Genomic DNA, 21,685 nt, shown 5'->3' on the forward strand with positions numbered 1-21,685 from the left:
CTGTGCCCTTGCTGTGTTTGTGCCCCCCCCAGCCCCGGGAGAAGGGTCGCATGCGCTTCCACAAGCTACAGAACGTGCAGATCGCCCTAGACTTCCTCAAACACAGACAGGTATGGCACCCTGTGACGCCCCTGCCTTCAGCCCTCTCGCTCGCATTGGCATGTTGGGCATCACACCCACGATCGCACACATTCTCCTCATGACAGCACGTTCCATCCCTTGTGGCAGGTGAAGCTGGTGAATATCCGGAATGATGACATAGCGGACGGAAACCCCAAGCTAACCCTTGGGCTGATCTGGACCATCATCCTTCACTTCCAGGTATGAGCCAGTCAAGCCTGTCTGCAGCAAATTCATTCACTTTGCTAGTTTTGTTTCAGCCCCACACCATGTTGCCACCTCTCAACCGATGGTGTGTGTTCCGGCGCAATCAAATGCAAAGGATTTTCCCCCCTTTTTTCCATATGATTGTGTGCAATTCAAGGGGCTCATTGTTTGAAGCAGGTTCTTGGATTTTTGCTGTGTAGCAAGCAACTAGAATCCTTTACAGAATCTAGATGAGCTACTGGAACAGCAGTTTTAAAATAATTGAATTAGCCTCAACGTCTGCATCACCCTCCACAGTACAATCAGTGTTTGTATTCTGAAACCATTTAATGTTTTACTTCCACCTATGAACCCAAGTCCACACCCAGCTTTACCAGTTCTGCACGCGATCCTTCTCGTTTCTCCAGCCCATTTCAGACTAAACAGTTCAAACTGACAATGAAAGCCTCTTTCATTTAGTGCTCTGTGGCAGGTCTACTGAGCCAAAACGTTTTATTTTCTTCAGACCTCTGCAAAAGTGATCCATTTTTAAAATGGAGAAACTTGAACACCCTTGGTTTTTTTAGTCCATTATTTTATAGATGGAAAATGAGAACAGAAGCGGATTCCTTTAAAGTTAAAATAGGCTTGTCTGGGATTGTGGTCTGGGACTGTGTCCATCCACCTCAATGACTCAGTGTCTCCCATAAGGAAGTGGCAGAGGGCACCTTGGCATGGCTGTTTTCATGACTCACCAGACTGCCAATTTCTTCATTGCTTTCATACTCATTCATTTACTTTTGCTTTTTTTTCATGCTTTCTCTTCAATCCTTTCTTGTCCTTAGCCCCAAATGGAGGGGCATGGCTGCTTTGTAGCTCTGAAACTGACCAACTGCACCTGGAACCATCATGCCACTTTGTTAGTGAACCCCTTTCTGCAGAAGCTGGAAGTGTTTCTTGAATTGCATCTGATGGTAGATGTTTGATGTCAGGGACACGGTACTACACCAGTAACCACAGAGCACTGTGGAACTAATTAGAGCTTCTAATGACACTTCTGTGATCTGTGTTCTCAAACAAAACCATGTCTTCCTCTTTGGACACATGCATTGTGCAAAACGGTTGAACCGGAGCTTTCTGTTCGCAGTGGAGGGAAGCTGGCACAGCTCTTTGGCTTCCCATAAAGCTGAAGTGAGAGGGTAGAGGGTGTTTCCGTGATGCCTGACTCACCATGCGTGCGTGCAAATCAGTGGCTCACCACTTGAGTCCGGCCAAGTTCCCCAGCAGCACACAGGGATGCACTTATAAAAGATAAATATGTGGTTTCAGCTTTAGTCCACGAGAAGTGATTACGCCAAAGGGGGTTCCTGATGATGAATCACTGTAGACACACACACACACACACACACACACACACACACCACAACCATAAAGCAACCCAAAACTCAGAAGATTACCAAACCCATGATCATAAGACATATTTTTGTAAGAATCGCATGATCACCCCAGCTGCCATATTTACCCACCAATGTATCTTAGCAACATATCTTTGCAAGTATCTCAGGGTGTTATTATGGTCTCTACTTTTTAATTTTAAGAAGAGTGATGACACTTTGTGCAACCTAATGGACTGTTCAGAACATAATAGTGCAGTTCATCAATAGTACATCAATTTTACATCATTCCACTCTGTTTGAACATCCCAAATGTAATTCATCTGAATGTTATCTGACATCTTTCTTATTCTATCCTAAAAGAAAAATAAACACATTATTGTGATGCATGCCATAAGAACAATTAATACCATCAGAGTATCCCCTGACTTTGACTTACTCTGCACTACAAGTCCCATAAAACCAGATCTTCACCCCCCAGATTTCAGACATCCAGGTTAATGGTCAGTCAGATGACATGACAGCCAAGGAGAAGCTGTTGCTCTGGTCTCAGCGCATGGTGGAGGGCTACCCCGGCATGCGCTGCGATAACTTCACCACCAGCTGGAGAGACGGCAAACTGTTCAACGCCATCATCCACAAACACAGGTGAGGACTGCACGAAGCCACGTGTGCACTGCACATGTGACTGAAGAGAACTCCCAAGGTAGTGTTCAGTAAGGGTGGGTGGGGTTACTGGTTTTCAGGATATGTAGCAGAATCTTTTCCTCCTGCCTCATTTCCACCCTCTGTATTTGTAGGCCATGTTTCGTATATGTCTCTGTTTCAGAGACATGGCAAACGCTTCATTTTCATCAGCCTTTAAATGCCTAGCTGTAAGATCAAGAATGATTTGGTTTCAAAGGACCATCTTATCCTCTGAATGGATCTAATACTTCCGTGCTTAAATTATTCTGACGGAATATGCTCGGTTTAACAGCGACTCATCATTCATTCATTGGGACCTTTCCCCACTGCTGATCCTGGGCTAATGCCAACAACACGTCCTCAGAGCCCTTCTGTTTCTTATGTGGTCTTCATGATTTATTCTCATTCCTCATAATTGTACATTTGCGCAAGATATATGGTGCCACAACTATTACTGACCTATAAAAGCTTCTCTCTGCATAGTTTTTAGATGCAGTCTCTCTCTTTCTCACATGCACACACATGCTTGCTATGATATCATATTATAACATGAAAGTGAGAGTGAGGGATTAAAGATAAATGTGGAAATCTGAGACCTAAATGGGGGGGCGTAGCCGAGTGTTCCCAGAGGCTGTGCTTTTAAAGCTCTGCGTGTGCCTGCACGGAGCAGGTATGCCTCTGTCTGCAGAGACGAATTACCCATCAGACAGTGAAAGCAACAACACCAACCACCACTTTGTTTTCTTTTACGTGTAATTAAAACAACAACAAAAAACCTGGCGTATGGCATTTGTTCGCTTGTAATTTACAATTGATTCTTCATCACATGGAATATAATTTTTAGATCTGGAAGGATGGCTGGAATTAGCACGGATTATCGTCACATGAATGGAAATGTTTTCCTCGGAAAGACTTTCCCCACTTTTTATGCATGTCATGGAAAAGGCATTGGGAAGGCATTAGAAAGTTTCCCATAGGGCAGCCACCTGGATCAATTGGGCTTTCTGGGATTTCTCTGTCTCCGATGCTCAGCCTGAAAGGGAAGCTTCGCGCACGGAAGGGACGTGGCAGTGCACCCAGCAACGTCCATGGCTCCGCCCGCGACCTGGACAATCGTGTGGTCATGCTGTGCGAGGATGTGCCACCGGGGGGCACCCTCGTCTCTGGCCCCGAGCTCCCAAGCCCAAGGGCCCATGCAGGCCGCATACCCCACAACGGGGGTGTCGAGCTATGGGACCCCATGAGCAGTGACACCTTGTTCTACAGAAGGGCGTATTATACCGAGGTGCCTCCCGGGACTCAGGCGTACTACTACTACACCCAAACAGGCACTCAAGTGTACGGGCGCTGCATGTAGAGATGAGGGTTTGACTTGCGTAACGAGGCGATATTTTGATCATCTCTCGAAGAGGGAAAGTTCAGCTCAGTTGTTGTATACTTAATTTAGCTTTATGTTGGATGTTGGATTATCTTTAATGTACCACAATCGCATTGAAGTGATATTTCATATTCACTGAAGTAGTACACAGTATGTGCCTGAGGGTTTGTCCATAATTATTTTCTTGGCAGCCCAGCGGGAGAAACCTGTTGAGCAAATGTGGTGTAGGGTATAAATCCTTAAGCAAATAGGTTTTAAGCAAATGTTCTTTTAACCTGCTGTGGTGACTGATTTCTGATCTATTCACTGGGTGGTGGTTGTCCTGTCGGAGATCACATTGCTCTTACTTTAAGCTTTATTCTTCAGCATTACCTACCCTCCCTCAGGCCAAGTTATGTAATTAAAGCACATTTGACCAAATTCCAAAGAACCCCTTCAGAATCACGTCACTAGACTTCTCAAAAACGACAGACTCGATACAAGAGAAGATATCTGGAAATGTCTTGACTATATTCGGCTCCAGCACGGTGAAAGCAGCTCCTGAGTTCTTATGGCTACATCAGCTTGTTACTGTGCTCATGTAAACATATGTCTCCTGCAGAAGCAAGCTCTGAATTGGCTTCCTGTTGCTCCTCTCTTCTCTAGGCCCAGTCTCATTGACATGAATAAGGTGTACAGACAGACCAACCTGGAGAACCTGGAGCAGGCTTTCGCTGTGGCAGACAGAGAACTGGGCGTCACCCGTCTGCTTGACCCAGAAGGTAAAATAAATCCCTCTTCACTACCTGAGGCTCAGGAATGTTGTTTTTTCTGTCATACATCTAGAGTGTACAGTGTTATGCCTGTAGGTATAAGGAAAAAAAATCAGATTTGTAAGCGGCAAATAATTTGTCATGTTTGTCTGTGCAAGTCAGTCTTACCTTTGTTTTTGCATGAAAGTGTAATTTGTTCGTAAGCCTTTGTAAGCGCACAATCCTTATTCCAACACACTTGTCAGATCTTCTGATAAGCTGTCATGGCTGGATTTTCAGAATTATAAATTTGCCTTGAAGGCATTCAGCAATAATGATTGTACTGCCTGTAAGTCTTCAATCACTTTGCAGCTCCTTTCTGCTGTAGCCCTTCATTAATGTAAAGAGCTTCGCTTGCTTTCTTGTTGTGGGCAGACGTCGACGTGCCGCACCCTGATGAGAAGTCCATCATTACATACGTCTCCTCCCTGTACGATGTCATGCCAAGGGTTCCCGATGCACAGGATGGAGTCCAGGCCAATGTGAGTCGTGCTTTTCATCCCGAAAAAATAAGAAACCATATTTACTCGCATGCATGAATGACGCAGAACAAGTCATGGAATGATGATCTGTGACGATTTCACGAGCATGGCTTAGTTTATTCAGGTTAAGCAGAATGCCAGACATCAGGCATCTGCTACCCTTTCTGAAGTGAACCCTGAACTAAGTGGTGAAGGGCTGTTGGCGGTTGTGCGACAGGAGCTGGAGCTTCGCTGGCAGGAGTACTACGAGGTGGTCACCATGCTTCTGCAGTGGATCAGACACCACATCATCGTGTTTGAGGAGAAGAAGTTCCCCCCCAGCTACGAGGAGATAGAGGTCAGTCTCTCAGACTGCAGTACAGGATACAAACATGCCCATGACGCAGAAACTTGAGGCTAGAGGTATGTAGGTATATAGATGCAATGTATGTTTAAAACATATGTTGTGTGCAAGTTTTGTTTTATACAGTGACAGTAGGTACAGTTAACAACACTAAGTTCCAGTAAATTATACAGCAGACTGCTGTAAGAATCTACCTAGCTGGCGTGAGGCACTGCGACCGCAAACTGTGTCTCTTCATCGTAGGTGCTTTGGCGCCAGTTTCTCAAATTCAAGGAGACAGAGCTGCCAGCAAAGGAGGCAGACAAAAACCGCTCCAAACATATTTACAAGGCCTTTGAGGTAAATGACATACACCACTGTGGTACTCGCAAGCCATGTCATTCCAGATCAGTTATCTTTATAGGATGGGATTTCACCCGAACCGAATGTCTGTATATAACAGCTCTGTGCAGAAAATAAATATCCAGCCATGCACAAAATAACTCCTTCAGCACAATACAAAATTCTCCATATATTTTAGGAGCATTGCATATGAGTGTTTACACAGCATAAATATTTAGAGCAAAGAAATATTTCTAGAGTATTCTGTGTGTATTCTGTTTGTTGGTGTGTCTGAATTTGCCTCCTGCCCCTTCGTAGAGTGCAGTGCAGGCAGGGCAGATCAAGGTGCCCTCCAGCTACCATCCCATCGACGTGGAGAAAGAGTGGGGCCGCCTGCACGGGGCCATACTGGAGCGGGAGCGGCTGCTCCGCGCCGAGTTCGAGCGGTGAGGCCGCCGTACATGCTGACTCTTAGCCCATCGTTGGGTCACGTCCAGCTGGAGGTCAAACGTTTGCGTCTGATCCATTGCATTGCACGCGGCTATGTTAACAAAAATACGAGCGTGAATAAAGCGACGAGTCGCGGAATAGGAGAGAAGAAATGCATGTCAGCTGTGCTGTGGCGCTGTTTGTTATGAATAAATACTGAGCTTTGGGACATTGTTGACTGATCTGAGATTACAATAATACTGATTCACAAAACACACTATGAGTACTGTTAGTCAGTATATTAAAACATTAATAGATTATCCATACTGGCCTTCAAAGTTAAATAAAAATGTGGTTGAACGAAATGAATATTCAGCACAAGGCTGTAAGTATTTCGTAAATCTCTGAACACGGACGAGCTTCGATTTCGTTTAGAATGTATGGCCTTACCATTTTTTATTGGTTGCTCATTATGTCACTTTTATAGTCGAAGAAAGATTTCACAAAATCAGGGCAGAGGTCAAACATTTTGTTTGTTTCTTTTCTTTTTTAACAGTAGCATAATTATAAGGCAATCCATCTTACAATGAATATATGCAGCATAAGGATGTCATGGAAGGGAGAATCAGAAATAAACAGGACGGCACTTTTCGGGAGGGCTGGCCCTTTGCCTCAAGACTGAGAGTCTCTGCTCCTTCTGCTCATGAAACCAGTGCAATGGTCACACAGAGAGAGAAAAAGAGAGAGAGAGAGAGATACACTTAGCAACCACGACACTGTGAAGTGTCTCGATCTGTTGTCCTTTGCCATGGCTTTTTTGAACTACAGTCATAGACTAGAATACCTGCTTCGCCAGAAGAGGGCATGAGTCTTTAAGCTGATGTTTATTTGCTTTGGTGGTTGTTAGGCATGCAGGCTGTGTTCTCTGTCTTGTAAACTCTGTGATCTTTCACCAAAATGAAAAAAGAGCATTGTAAAAAAAAAAAGATAGTTGAAACCGTGTTTAAATGACATAAAATTGCCTTCTATAATTGACATTAAAAATTATGGAAAGAAAATATTTGCCTTTATTAAAAGGCTGACTTTACCCACTGTTAGGATTTAATTATCTATTGATTAGCATTTTTTATTAAATTTCATCAATTGTCAGGTTCTTATTTATAAAGTACCACATAGAGTTTTGAGATCCTTGTTTTGGTCAGCAGACTTGCGGTTGCCGCAGCATTATGACAAAATGTGTGGATATGGGCAGTGATGGTGTGTGTGTGTGCCGTGTGCAGGCTGGAGAAGCTACAGAGGGTGGTGGGGAAGGTGCAGATGGAGTCTGGCGTGTGTGAGGAGCAGCTCAACCAGGTGGAGACGCTGCTTCAGATGGTGAGACACCTGCTGTGGAAAAGCATACCCACTCGCTGTGACCCTCGAGAGCACCTGCAGATGGCGCTGTTGGGTCAGTGGAAACTGACGGTATTCTTTGTGAATGACAGGACGTGCGCTTGCTGGGGACCGGGAAGCCCACGCAGCATGCGGCGGAGACTGAGGCGGACCTGGACAAGGCCGAGAACATGATACGCATCCTTTTTAACGACGTGCAGTTGCTCAAGGATGGGCGCCACCTTCAGGCAGAACAGATGTATAGGAGGTTGGTGAATTTGCAGCTGTTTTTCATAGGCCTGGCTCTGAGTGCTAGTTGATGTGTATATCAATGTTTGCTCTTCTCACAGCATTGTCAAGTGACTTTATCATACTGTACTAATATTATACTAGTGATAATAAATATGTACTTTGAGAACCAAGACTAACATTTCTGTATGCTAACGCTACCTTGACATTTGTGTAGCTCCTGCAATAGCTTCCATGGAAGAAAAAATTCTGGTGGACTTTCTTTAGTAATAATATGTCCTATATCATCTTTGTCAGCTTTACAAGTCATCCCAAACATTCTGTACTATTCTGGAATTTTCTTCCAGGCTTCCAAGTTTTCTACTACATTGCTCCCTGAATTTGTTTCTATCTAGACACATTTTTCCAGCATAAACTTTTCAGGACAGTATTACCTTGTACTAATGTGTTTCGCTCCAGGGTGTACCGCCTCCATGAGCGCCTGGTGAACCTGCGCAGTGAGTACAACCTACGTGTGAAGTCGGGCGTGACGGCGATGACCGTGGCTCCGTCCATGGCCCAGGTGGCCGTGGCACAGGGCCTGCAGCAGTCGCCACAGCGCACACGGCCCGAGCTGGATGAAGTCACGCTCCGTTACGTCCGGGACTTGCTGGCCTGGGTGGAGGAGAACCAGAGGCGCATTGACACCGCAGACTGGGGAGCCGACCTGCCCGCCGTTGAGTCCCACCTGGGCAGCCATCGCGGCCTACATCAGTCTATCGAGGACTTCAAGTCCAAGATTGACCGTGCGAGAGCAGATGAGGTGATTTGAAAGGATGTGTTGAATATTCATTTCGTTCAACCACATTTTTATTTAACTTTGAAGGCCAGTATGGATAATCTGTTAACGTTTTAATATACTGACTAACAGCAGTATGGACAGGCCTTGTTACTACAAGCTTCCAATAATATTCAGTAATGTCTTTCTCTGGTTTGCCCTTCAGAATCAGTTAACCCCTGCCAGTAAAGGAGCATACAGAGACTACCTGGGCAAGCTGGACTTGCAGTATGGAAAACTGCTGGTAGGTTCTCATCTGCAAGCCCTGCCAGTTTTACAGCAACCTTCATCTTTTTTGGGCATTACCATTTTGACTACAAAACTAATGGCAACTGTTCCAACATAAAAAGTTTTGCCATAAGGTTTGCCTTCTTGTCATCTCTTCTCTTCTTGTTTTTCTTGTTGTCCTCCTGTTGCAGAACTCCTCGAAGGCCCGTCTACGCCACCTCACACAGCTGCATGCGTTCGTTGTGGCGGCCACCAAAGAGCTGATGTGGCTGAACGAGAAAGAGGAAGAGGAAGTGAACTATGACTGGAGTGACCGTAACACCAACATGACAGCCAAGAAGGACAACTACTCGGTAGGGCCTGTCCCCTCCCTTCCAGTGTCATGAAGTATTTCTACAGCTGCAGAATCCTTTTATTACGTTTTCACCCTAAGTGAAATGGGGCAGTGGTTGTACTGGCTGTACTGAGTAAGCGCAGATGCAGTGAAATGGGACAATAAGCTGAACTGGATGCGTGGTGTAATGCTGGTCATGTGACAGGGCCTGATGCGAGAGCTGGAGCAGAGGGAGAAGAAGGTGAACAGCGTTCAAGCCACTGGTGAAAAATTGCTGAAAGAAGGTCACCCAGCCAGGAACACTCTGGAGGCAAGGCACCAACCCCCCTTTATCTTAGCTTAGCTTAGCTTAGCTTAGTTTAGCTTGTGGTAAGTAAGGCTTAAGCTAAGCCTAAGGTAAGCTTGTGTTTAGCTTACCAAAAAGCTTATCTTAGCACTCAGTCCTTCTCCACAATCCCAGTAGATGTCTCATAATTGTCTGCAGCCTACAAATGAACAAAAACCCTTTCAAAGACTGCCCATAGTCATACTCTTAAAATCTTTTAAGTAGCTTCATGCTACTTTCACATATAGCACTGACTGGCTTGACAGTTGACAACTGACAGTACTTTGAAAGGTAAATAACTTACCATCATGTCATTCTGTCATCGTCATTCCATCATTGTCGTTCTGTTCGGGTCTGACCTCGTCATCCTGTGCTCTCCACAGGCGTTCATGGCTGCCATGCAGACCCAGTGGAGCTGGATGCTGCAGCTGTGCTGTTGCATCGAAAGCCACCTGAAGGAGAACACCGCCTACTTCCAGGTATTTCCCCGCACTCCACTACCGCAGCGCAAAAGGGCCTCTATGCTGGACTTTGCCATCCATACCCATCAAAGCAAAACTGGCCACTGACCAAAGTTTCCTGCCCAACAGTTCTTTGCAGATGTAAAAGAGGCAGAGGAGAAGATAAGGAAGATGCAGGAGTCGATGAAGAAGAAGTATGTGTGTGACCGCTCCATCACCGTCACACGTCTGGAAGACCTCTTGCAAGATGCTGTGGTGGGTACTATCTGCTTTCTTCAAGTTTCCATTTTCCATAGTTCTCTTCCATAGCAATGGTCCCTTGATGCTGGTTGATGTCCTTAATGTCATGCATGCATCTGTCCTCGTGGCACTCAGGATGAGAAGGAGCAACTCAATGAGTTCAAGACTCACCTGGACGGCCTGAACAGGAGGGCCAAGAATATCATCCAGTTGAAACCCAGACACCCTGCCACTCCCGTGAAAGGCAAGCTGCCCGTTCAGGCGGTGTGTGACTTCAAACAGATAGAGGTACGATGAAGGCGCTTTGTCAAGTGATGGTAATGACCCTAGGCTGTAATTGAAAAAAGCTGTAGAATGTACAGGCAGCTTTTTGGTTCTCAGCCTTAGATCTACTTGACCAGTACCTCGTACTTAGCTACTTTTGGGGATCATAGACACTATGTGTAGAAAAAAAATGGCAAGTAATTGAACATCCACACTAGCAAGGAAAGCATTCAGCTGTTAAATGATGCTGTATTTCTCAGCTCAGTTTTGCCAGAACTCTGAAAATCTATACATTTATCCCTGTTATTTTTATTATTTCATTGATTTAAACACCATTTCCCTCCCAATCACTATACACGTAATATCTATACCACTTATTTATTGAATAGGCCAAATGCATCAGTCCTAACCTCTGTGATATGGTGCATATTTGGCTAGAACATCTCAAACATGGCTTCGCTAAGTCTCCAGGGCCTCTCGTTTTGTCCGCATGTCTCATCTAGATCACAGTGCACAGGGGGGATGAGTGCATCCTGCTGAACAACTCTCAGCCCTTCAAGTGGAAGGTGCGAGGCTCCGGCAGTGCAGAGGCAACAGTGCCATCCGTCTGCTTCAGCATCCCACCTATCAACAAGGAGGCCGTGGACAGCAGCTCGGGGTAAAAGAATACAGTCTGCTCCTTTCTTTGAGTTCCAGATGTTTAATCACCTTGGCTTTGGGGCAGCTCTCGTGCATCAGAATTTATGTTTGCCCTTGCTCTACTAGCTTTGTCAGCTGTTCCCTAACACCTAGCAAACAAACTGTCAGGAAAAGCCATGATCAAAGGTTTGGGTTAGGTGTGACAAATTAATACCCAAGCACCTTAGTCTCACTGTTTGTACTTTAGCTTTGAAGAAGGTGGCTCAAGGCTGTATTTTTGAAGCCTGGGTTTCCATTCTCAGAAGCAAAGCATCAGCTCAGTTGTTATCTTTTATTCTGTGCTGTTCCATAGACTGGACTCTGGTCTGCAGAAGTTGATGATCCTCTGGCAGAAGCTTCACGTGGATATGAAGAGCCTCCTGTCCTGGCAGTACCTCATGAGAGACATTCAGTTCATCAGTTCCTGGAACATCATCATGGTAGGAGGCTTTGATTGATATCATACTTTCATTCTTTCAGCCTGATGTTCTTGCTTACTGCATACACTTAAATGTGTATCGTGCCAGTGCAAGCCCTCTTCCCTAGCCCTCATGATTCTACAGCCCCAGTCAGGAATCTCCTCATCTTGGCAGGCTACTTTTGGAATTGTAATGAACCACAGCAACTTTAACCATGTGTGAATTTAACCATTTTAATTTTACCGATGTAATTTTAATAGTAATTTTTGAAGTAATTTAGAGGGGTTTTTTTCTCTAACATTAAGACAATAATGATTTCTAATTTATGCGTAATGTGGAAGGCAACTGTAGTTGACTAAGGAAATTATAGTTGACCTAACCATGGTTCCCACCAACAACATTTGATAGGAATCATTTGTAACATACTGATTGCCTTGAATAATGGTTGCAAGAAGCCTTCCAACAATGACCTCCAAGGGGAGTAAGATGGTACATCGAATTGACACGCTGTACAAGAGGTCTGCTCCTTTAAAATAAAAAAAGGAGAATTATTTGTGCACATTTAGTATTCTGGCACATATGCCTGTGGCAGGGCCCTGTCCTGACTGTCCTGACCGTCCTGCCCTTGCTTTGCTCCACCTTCCCAGTTCAAGACGCTGAAGGTGGAAGAGTACCGACAGGTGCTGAAGAACCTGGAGCTGCACTATCAGGCCTTCATGTGCGACAGTCAGGACTCGGAGCTGTTCGGCGCGGACGACCGCATGCAGGCCGAGAGCGCTTACAGTAGGGCAGCGCAGCACTACGATGGTCTGCTACGCTCTTTGGAGCAAGGTGCGTAGGGGATCAAGCCTCTGTGGTACCACCCATCCCACCCACTTCGTGACCTCTTCCACCCTGTGCCACCCATACCCATGATCGCTCCCACCCCGCGCCTCCATACTACTGTACTGCAATCCGCATGGCCTCTCAGAATCCTTTAAATGCTGTTACAAGGGTGTTGTATACAGTGTAAGTAAGTCATTCATGTCCATCACAGGAGCAGTCCTGTATTACAAATAAACTTAACCAAGTTGCTTAGAAAAGCCTTGTGACCTGTACTGGGTGTCTTAATTGCGTTCTATTTAACCAAGACCTTCCATATGTGAGTATCCTACATTATACTGCTATAAGCAGGGGCTCACTTTTACATCTGTCTTGTTGTGAACTTAATATGGATATTTAAGTTATGTTATGATCCCCAGATTATAGCCATTACAACACATTTTAGATGATAACTGTACCATTCATATTGCAGAACCTGTCTTCAGACCCAAAGACAAGGCTACCGGTAAAGACAAGAGATTTGAAAATTGACTGCATTTGTCATCAGGCTCGGCATGGTGTCCACGTCACCTTTTTTCGTACCATCTTCTGTCCAGTCTTTCAGTACATTTTCTTTCATCCACTCTTTTGTGTGTCTTAACAGTGAACATGCAGAAAATCTGCTGTGGAGATTTGAATCCTACAGCATGTGATTTGATTCACAGCATGTGAATGCTTCTTACTCATGTCCGGATTCACACCACAGCCTGTTCCATTTTCTCATGCACGAGCCTTAAAGTTCATAACTGTGAAATTTTATTTATCTGGGACCTTGTTGAAATGCATCCTTCAAAGTGAAAAGTGTTCATACATTGAAGAATAAATGTTAAAAACCAGTGTGCACAATAATCTGTTCCTTATTAACGGAGACACTAACTACCAATAAGTTTCTACCGTTCAAGGCAGATTGAATGATCGTCCTCTATGACACAGTCCTCTATGATGCTCTTCTTCTCTTTTTTTTGTATAAATGGAGGCATGGAGGCGAGGATTGCCTCTCTCTCTCTCTCTCTCTCTTTCTCTCTCTCTAATACATGCGCCAGTGTTGACACGCTCTGTCATGCCCACACAGGGGAGCAAGACGAGTCCGTGTGCAGGAGTTATGTCACGCAGATAAAGGACATCCGGCTGAGGCTGGAGGGCTGCGAGGGTCGCATGGTCACCCCTCTGCGGCAGCCCGCGAATGCCGAGCCCCTGGAAGTCTGCGCCAAGAGGACCAGCGAGCATCAGGTGGGCTACACTGGGACCACGTGTAGGCTGGCCAGAGGGGAAGGGGTTTGGGGGAGTTGGGGGGGGGGGGGTGTAGGGAAAGGGGGGTTTGCAGGGGTTTGGGGAGTTTTGGGGGTTTTGGAGAGATTAACCACATCACCAAGCATCTCCAGACCAGCCCCTTTCAAACACATCCTTTATGTCAGACTCAGATGTTCAGAACAGGAATTCTGAGCAGGACCTTTCAATGTCCAAACGGCATGTAAAATTAGGCCTGTTATGGGTTGTTATTGGTTCTGGTTCCGACATGGATAAGTTCTGATTAGGCATCATTAGAGTTGTTCAAGACTTAATTGAATGTATACATTACATTTAACACACTTTTTGTTTTGTTTTTTGTATACCTTTTGTATCGCTACATACAGAATATTAAACCATGCTTTGTGCATTGTTTAACTAAGCACTGATAATATTTCTGAACATTCCCTCATATGTTCATCAACAAAATTGCATCATTATGAGATATATATATATATATATATATATATATATATATATATATATATATATATATATATATATATATATATATATATTTTACATTTTAATATTTGCAATATATTTTACATTTTAATATTTGCAATTCCAAAAACAAACAAATATAAATTAGAGGTTCAACAATAACAATCATATCCTATATATGGAAATACATATTATGTCTTAATCATGGAATTCTCTTCTGTCTTACTCAAAATGGAAATGAATCCTTCCAGCAATTCCCCTTGATGGTTCCATGTCTTTGGACCTCTTCTCTCCAAACAGAAGCTGCAGGCTGAGCTGGAGGGCATCAAGAAAGACCTGGACACAGTGGGGAAGCAGAGCGAGGCAGCGCTGGCCTCCGCCCAGCAGTCCAGCTCCGCCCCTGTCCTGCGCACCGAGCTGGACGTCACCCGCAAGAAGATGGAGCACGTCTACAGCCTCTCCTCTGTCTACCTGGACAAGTAAGTAAAGGTTTTGGGAATGTGTCCTGGCTCTCTTGCTGTAGCATGCTGTTTTCTCATCCTCAATTTCTGTCCCTCTACTACATGACTTGCTGTGGATCAGCTTGGGATCCAACAAAGAAACAAGCAGTATTTAAGTATTTAAGCAATATTTAAGTGTGTGTGTAATTTATTTAAATTTCATATATTTAAATATATGAATTTTAAATAAATTACACGCACACACGCACACGCACACACACACACACACACACACACACACACACACACACACACACACACACACACATATTGTATGTATTTAAGGGGTGTCTTTTTCATTGAAATTCTTAACTGGTTTATTCTCTTTTCTTCCCAAATACTATTTATATACATTTACTGTAAAACATTATTGTAAGAGTCTTCAGATCAGGGTGTTGCTCTGAATCTGCTTTGCACTGTGCAGTGTTGCGTTATCTCCCATGTAAGAGTACATCAGATAATTACTAAACTCTTTGTGAGCCGTATCAGGTGTGCTAGAAACTGAGCAGTCCATTGGACTGATTCTCATCGAGACTGGATCTAGGCTCTCATGGAGTATCATTACTTGTACTGTGTGTGGGATTAATGGAAATCATTTTTGTCCATTTAGGCTGAAGACCATCAACCTAGTGATCCGCAGCACACAAGTTGTAGAAGATGTCCTCAGGAAGTACGAGAGCCAGCTGCGCGACATTCAGAAAGTGCCTTCTGACGAGAAGGAGGTGGAAGCTGACCAGGCACAGCTGAAGGTGCGACCTGACGTACATTGCAACCCCATGTTGCATCACGTATGAACATGATGGGCCTTGTTCACCTGTTATCAAGCACCCATGCGTGTACATCATTTTAAATCTCCAGTAAGGACTTTAAAACAATGTACCTTGTATTTGCCCCCCATCAACAGAAACAGCGCTCAGCAGTTGAGGGTGACCAGCCGGTGTTCGACCGCCTGGAGGCGGAGTTTGGCGAGGCAGCGACGGTGAGCGACCGTCTGTCCCGTGTGCGCGGTGAGCAGGATGGTGAGCTGGAGCACTACAGGCAGCTGGTGACAGGGCTGAAGGAGCGCTGGCAGGCCGTGCTCGCCCAGATGGAGCTGCGTCTCTGTGAGCTGGACGTGTTGGGCAGGCACATGCACGCGTACCGGCAGAGCTACGACTGGCTCATCCGCTGGACCGCCGACGCTAAGCTGAGGCAGGAGAGGATCCAGGCTGTGCCCATTGGTGATAGTGCCACGCTTAGAGAGCAACTGGTCCAGGAGAAGGTACTGCAGCATGAGCCTACAAGTCCGTCCTGGCCAGTTGATCTGCCATGCTACTTGAGTTATTTTTCAAGGGCCTGAATATCAAGACATTATTTTTTTATGCTGTCTATAATTATATATTTTTTCCTGACTGACTCGTACTCTATATAATTATTGAATTCTGAACTATGAGCAGAAACTCCTTGAAGAGATTGAGAAGAACAAAGAGAAGGTGGATGAATGTCAGAAATGTGCCAAGGCCTACATTGATGCAGTAAAGGTCAGAAAAAAGCCAGAAACACTTTTGCACACAGATATGAGTATGTTAGGATTTTAGTAGCATCACCTACCCTGTTCTGCTCCAGGATTATGAACTTCAGCTGGTCACATACAAGGCCTTGGTGGAGCCAATCGCCTCACCTCTAAAGAAAACCAAAATGGAGTCTGCCTCAGATAACATTATCCAAGAGGTATTTTCTGCATTTATATCCCAGAAATTTTTTTAATTTACTTCTCTTAAATTCTGTGTGATATTGCATGATATGATTTGAATTTTTTATTATTTAAAATTTTTAGCTGGTATTAAAAAATGTTGTGAATTATCTTCTAGTATGTCACTCTTCGAACACGCTACAGTGAGCTGATGACCCTTACAAGCCAATATATTAAGTTCATCATCGATGCACAGCGCCGCCTACAGGACGAGGAGGTAAGTGTCAAAGCCTAAAAGCAGGGAGGAGTACCACATACTCCACAGCTTATTCCCACTGTACTCAACCTCAACACGTTCAGTAGGTTTAATGTGCAAATCATGAGAGACACAATTTCAATTAGAATGCTTTAATTTCACATAATTGTCTCAAATGAATCCTTGTGAAAGGAGGCAATATGTATGTGTGTGTGTTTTATATATGTATATATATTATACACACACACACAGACACACACACACATCCTAGACAGTAGACAAGGTGCTCACCTAGTACATTATTTAATGCCAAATGCCAGTGGTGCAGCACATCTCATTTCCCTAACACTTTCTGTCCGTCATTATGTGTGTACAACTATGTGGGGGTGAATTTTCTGCAGCTCTGTCACGCAAAGAAGCCTGAGATGTATAGATATCCCTCAGCCTGAAGCAAACTCAGAGAACCAGTCTAAAACGCCATGCATTGTACACCAACAGACACCATCGAATGCTGAATGGTGTCACACCCTTTTCTTTTCCTGAAATTTCCATTCTCAAGCATACCACTGCTGTAAACTGAAATCACATATCTTCCTTTCATTTTTCTTTGCTTGGACTTTTTTTTTTTTAAGTCAGAGAATGCTTCAGGCTGATTGCCACCCTTCTGTATTTGTTTTTCCTGAGAAGCACAGTTTTTAACCCCCCCTCCCCCTTTCTTTTCTAACTTGCATTTCTGTTTGCTTCTCTATACTGCTTGCCAGTGCTTTATCATGATGAATGTTTGTCATGTTTGGGCGCTAAGGAGGTAAATTGTCCGCCACAATGCATTGTCATATTTAAAAAAATTTTCTTTAAACAAGTAGATGTGGCATACACTTTCAGCAATTTTGTTACACTCAGCTCATAGATGATTTTATACTGTGTATTCAGTATTGAAGAAAATACAAGATATGATTAATTCAGATGAGCAAAGTCATTTTATTACAGTGACATTCATCAGATGCATTTGTTTTCACTCTGTGTTCTTCTCATGAGTTTGAGTTCTGTGCTTCCTTTGCTGCAACACTAGGCTAGTTTTCCATAAGCTTGGTAATGGAATGAAATCTGAAATATATTTAAGCACTTCAGTTTTTTATATTTTTGCATTTCTATGCATACTAATGTTTGGCTGTTTTTCACTATGACATTTCAAAATGCAAATGCACAAATGTGAGAAATTGTAAAATAGACTGTTCTTACACTGGTTACCCAGATTACATCACTACTAGTCAATATTCATAGTTATAGAATAGAGAATTTTAAATATGCATCTTAATAGTTATGTTAAATTATTTGAAGTCATCCAAAGGAGTAACACATCATTACCATGATGTCATTGAGTTTTCCAGTTCTTTTATTGTGTTGTGAAGTGACTGTGTCTTATTCTGTGTCCATACATTAAGTGATTTTTAATTGTCTTTTGTAACCACCTAATATACTCCTTATTAAGGAAGCAAAAATAATTTTTCATGTATTTTCACTTGTGTAGCTACAAGTGGCCTATTTTTAATATGCTACAGATAATAATCTAACCTAAAATGCTTAACCCTGTCTACTATCGCTTCCACTAATACAGAAAGCTACAGAAAAACTTAAGGAAGAAGAGAGGAGAAAACTGGCTGAGATGCAGGCTGAGTTAGAAAAGCAGCGACAGTTAGCAGAATCTCATGCCAAGGCCATCGCCAAAGCAGAGCAAGAGGCTGAGGAGCTGAAGAAAAAGATGAAAGAGGAAGTCAGCAAAAGACAGGTGGTTGCCGTTGATGCAGAGAAGCAGAAGCACAACATCCAGCAGGAGCTACATGAACTCAGAAATCTCTCCGAACAGGAGATTAAGGCGAAAAGCCAGCAGGTGGACGAGGCCGTGCAGAGTCGGGCCAAGATTGAGGAGGAGATCCGCATAATCCGACTCCAACTGGAGACGACAGTGAAACAGAAATCAACTGCTGAATCTGAACTTCAACAGCTTAGGGACAAAGCGGCAGAGGCTGATAGACTTAGAAAGACTGCGCAAGAAGAGGCAGAAAAGCTTAGGAAACAAGTCAATGAGGAGACGCAGAAGAAACGCAGGGCAGAGGAGGAGCTAAAACAAAAATCAGAGGCAGAGAAGGAGGCTGCGAAGCAGAAACAGAAGGCTATTGAGGATCTGGAGAAATTCAAGCACCAGGCTGAACAGGCTGAGAGGCGGATGAGGCAGGCTGAAATGGAAAAGGAGAAGCAGATCAAAGTGGTTGAGGAGGTGGCACAGAAAACTGCTGCCACAGAGCTTCAAAGTAAGCGTCAGACATTTGTTGAGAAAACAACAAAACTGGAAGAGTCACTGAAACAAGAGCAAGGCAATGTTATTCAGCTACAAGAGGAGGCAGACCGTCTTAAAAAGCAACAGGCTGAAGCAGATAAGGCAAGAGAACAAGCAGAGAAGGAACTGGAGATGTGGAGACAGAAAGCCAACGAAGCTCTCCGTCTGAGGCTCCAGGCCGAGGAGGAGGCTGCTAAGAAGAGCGCCGCTCAGGAGGAGGCAGAGAAACAGAAGGAAGAAGCAAAACGAGAGGCAAAGAGAAGGGCGAAAGCTGAGGATGTCGCTCTCAAACAGAAGGAGACTGCAGAGAAGGAACTTGAGAAGCAAAGGAAAGAGGCTGAAGAAACGGCCCAGCAGAAGCTCATAGCAGAACAGGAGCTCGTCCGTTTGAGGATAGATTTTGATCATGCTGAGCAGCAGAGGAATCTGCTAGATGATGAACTGCAGCGCCTCAAAAATGAAGTGAACACAGCTGTGAAACAGAGGGAACAGTTAGAGGCAGAGCTTTCCAAAGTCAGAAAGGAGATGGAAGTTCTCATACAAATGAAATCCAAAGCTGAAAAGGAGTCTATGTCGAGTACAGAAAAAAGCAAGCAGCTTCTTGAATCTGAAGCAGCCAAGTTGAAGGAACTTGCAGAGGAAGCAGCTAAACTGAGGTCAGTTGCTGAAGAAGCAAAGAAACAAAGGCAGGTTGCAGAGGATGAGGCAGGCCGACAGAGAGCAGAGGCTGAGAAGATCCTTAAAGAAAAGCTGGCTGCCATCAGTGAAGCAACTCGTTTGAAAACTGAGGCAGAAATTGCTTTGAAAGAGAAGGAGGCTGAAAATGAGCGTCTTAGAAGAAGAGCTGAGGATGAAGCATATCAAAGGAAAGTCCTTGAAGACCAAGCTGCTCAACATAAGCAAGATATTGAGGAAAAGATTGGACAAGTAAAAAAGTCCTCTGAGGTGGAGTTAGACAGACAGAAAAAAATAATAGAAGAAACTTTGAATCAAAAGAAAGTGGTGGAAGAGGAGATTCACATTCTAAAACTTAACTTTGAAAAGGCCTCAGCAGGAAAGCTTGATCTTGAACTTGAGCTGAAGAAACTAAAGAGCCTTGCTGAAGAGACTCAAAAGGTTAAAGACAAAGCAGAAGAAGAGGCAGAGAAATTTAGAAAACTTGCTCTTGAAGAAGAAAAGAAGCGGAAGGAGGCAGAGGAAAAAGTTAAAAAGATTGCAGCAGCGGAGGAAGAAGCAGCAAGGCAGTGTCAGGTTGCTCAGCAAGAAGCAGAGCGTCTCAGAACAAAAGCGGAGGAGGCCAAAAAGCAAAAAGATGATGCTGACAAGGAGGCTGAGAAACAAATACTTTTAGCTAAAGAGGCTGCACAGAAGTGTTCTGCTGCTGAGCACAAAGCTCAGGATGTCCTTGTTCAACAAAAAGAGGACAGCCTTGCTCAAGCTAAGCTAAAGGAGGAGTTTGAGAAAGCCAAGAAATTGGCAGAAGATGCGGCAAAGGCCAAGGAGAAAGCGGAACAAGAGGCTAGTCTATTTCGTCAAAAAGCAGATGAGGCTGAGCGTCAGAAACGAGCGGCTGAAGCCGAAGCAGCAAGACAGGCCAAGGCCCACGAAGATGCTGAAAAAATGAGAAAAGAAGCTGAATCAGAAGCCTCCAAACGTGCTGCAGCAGAAGAAACTACACTAAAGCAAAAAGATCAGGCTGATGCGGAGATGGCCAAGCAGAAACAGCTTGCTGAGACTACCTCGAAGCAGAAGTCTCAGGTTGAGCAAGAGTTGGCAATGGTAAAACTTCAACTCGAAGAGACTGACAAACAAAAGACTGTTTTGGATGAAGAACTGAAACGATTGAAAGGTGAGGTGTGTGATGCAGTCAAGCAGAAAGTTCAGGTAGAAGATGAACTCTCCAAAGTCAGGAGTCAAATGGAAGAGTTAGTTAAACTGAAGGTAAAAATTGAGAAAGAAAATAAGCAGCTTATGAAAAAAGATGAAGAAAACACAAAGAAATTGCTTGAGGAAGAGGCTGAGAACATGAAGAAGCTGGCTGAAGAGGCCGCACGGCTAAGTGTTGATGCACAAGAAGCTGCTAGACTTAGACAAATTGCAGAATCTGACCTTGCCCAACAGAGAGAACTGGCTGAAAAGATGCTCAAAGAGAAAATGCTAGCCATTCAGGAAGCAACAAAACTGAAGGGTGAAGCTGAAAAGCTCCAAAAACAGAAAGACCAGGCTCAAGAAGAGGCCCAAAAACTTCTGGAGGCCAAACAGGAGATGGAGCAACGTTTAGAGCAAGAGACTGAGGGCTTCCAGAAGTCTTTGGAAGCAGAACGCAAGCAGCAGCAAGAAATAACCGCTGAGGCTGAAAAGCTAAAACTCAGGGTAACACAGTTAACTAATGCCCAGACAAAAGCAGAGGAGGAGGCTGATAAATTCAAGAAACAGGCAGAAGAAATTAGAGCCTGTTTGATGGATACTGAAAAACAAACTTCAGAAAAACTCATTGCTGTTGAGAAACTGGAAGTGGAGAGGTTGCATAGCAACAAAGAAGCTGATGACCTGCGCAAAGCAATTGCTGACCTTGAAAAAGAAAAGGAGAAACTAAAACAAGAAGCGATGGATTTACAAAATAAAGCAAAACAGGTATTGTCATGCAAGACTAAAATGCTAATTTACTTTAATATAACCTGAATTACTTTTCTTAATTGTATAAAAATGTTAATGAGATCTGATCTACTTATTAACTTAGTCATATTCAAAAATTCTCTCTCTCTCTCTCTCTCTCTCTCTATCTATCAAGGGATTATTATTATTAAAGCATT

The 21,685-nt window shown here is 44.0% G+C and overlaps 1 protein-coding gene across 37 annotated transcripts in view; it reads left to right on the forward strand.

Moving 5' to 3' along the window:
- Window positions 1–21,685, forward strand: part of pleca (plectin a) — a 94,424-nt gene that overhangs the window by 61,657 nt on the left and 11,082 nt on the right. For 31 of the 37 annotated variants that reach the window (XM_081716306.1, XM_081716307.1, XM_081716309.1 and 28 more), the window contains 29 exons: window positions 33–110; window positions 229–321; window positions 2,182–2,348; window positions 4,411–4,526; window positions 4,932–5,038; window positions 5,256–5,375; window positions 5,625–5,720; window positions 6,021–6,148; window positions 7,412–7,505; window positions 7,616–7,770; window positions 8,211–8,553; window positions 8,735–8,812; window positions 8,988–9,149; window positions 9,336–9,440; window positions 9,839–9,934; window positions 10,046–10,171; window positions 10,292–10,444; window positions 10,924–11,078; window positions 11,412–11,538; window positions 12,165–12,348; window positions 12,812–12,844; window positions 13,451–13,608; window positions 14,410–14,588; window positions 15,220–15,358; window positions 15,514–15,870; window positions 16,046–16,129; window positions 16,215–16,319; window positions 16,460–16,558; window positions 18,153–21,506. In XM_081716306.1, the coding sequence (XP_081572432.1) occupies window positions 33–110; window positions 229–321; window positions 2,182–2,348; window positions 4,411–4,526; window positions 4,932–5,038; window positions 5,256–5,375; window positions 5,625–5,720; window positions 6,021–6,148; window positions 7,412–7,505; window positions 7,616–7,770; window positions 8,211–8,553; window positions 8,735–8,812; window positions 8,988–9,149; window positions 9,336–9,440; window positions 9,839–9,934; window positions 10,046–10,171; window positions 10,292–10,444; window positions 10,924–11,078; window positions 11,412–11,538; window positions 12,165–12,348; window positions 12,812–12,844; window positions 13,451–13,608; window positions 14,410–14,588; window positions 15,220–15,358; window positions 15,514–15,870; window positions 16,046–16,129; window positions 16,215–16,319; window positions 16,460–16,558; window positions 18,153–21,506 (7,191 nt within the window). Of the gene's footprint in view, window positions 1–32; window positions 111–228; window positions 322–2,181; window positions 2,349–3,008; window positions 4,293–4,410; window positions 4,527–4,931; window positions 5,039–5,255; window positions 5,376–5,624; window positions 5,721–6,020; window positions 6,149–7,411; window positions 7,506–7,615; window positions 7,771–8,210; window positions 8,554–8,734; window positions 8,813–8,987; window positions 9,150–9,335; window positions 9,441–9,838; window positions 9,935–10,045; window positions 10,172–10,291; window positions 10,445–10,923; window positions 11,079–11,411; window positions 11,539–12,164; window positions 12,349–12,811; window positions 12,845–13,450; window positions 13,609–14,409; window positions 14,589–15,219; window positions 15,359–15,513; window positions 15,871–16,045; window positions 16,130–16,214; window positions 16,320–16,459; window positions 16,559–18,152; window positions 21,507–21,685 lie in introns of those variants that run through there. The other 6 variants (XM_081716311.1, XM_081716315.1, XM_081716317.1 and 3 more) reach the window with 2 other exon arrangements.

This window comes from Electrophorus electricus, chromosome 6 (assembly GCF_041902795.1).
Source record: "Electrophorus electricus isolate QZ-2024a chromosome 6, ASM4190279v1, whole genome shotgun sequence".
In the NCBI taxonomy this organism is placed as follows: Eukaryota; Metazoa; Chordata; class Actinopteri; order Gymnotiformes; family Gymnotidae; genus Electrophorus; species Electrophorus electricus.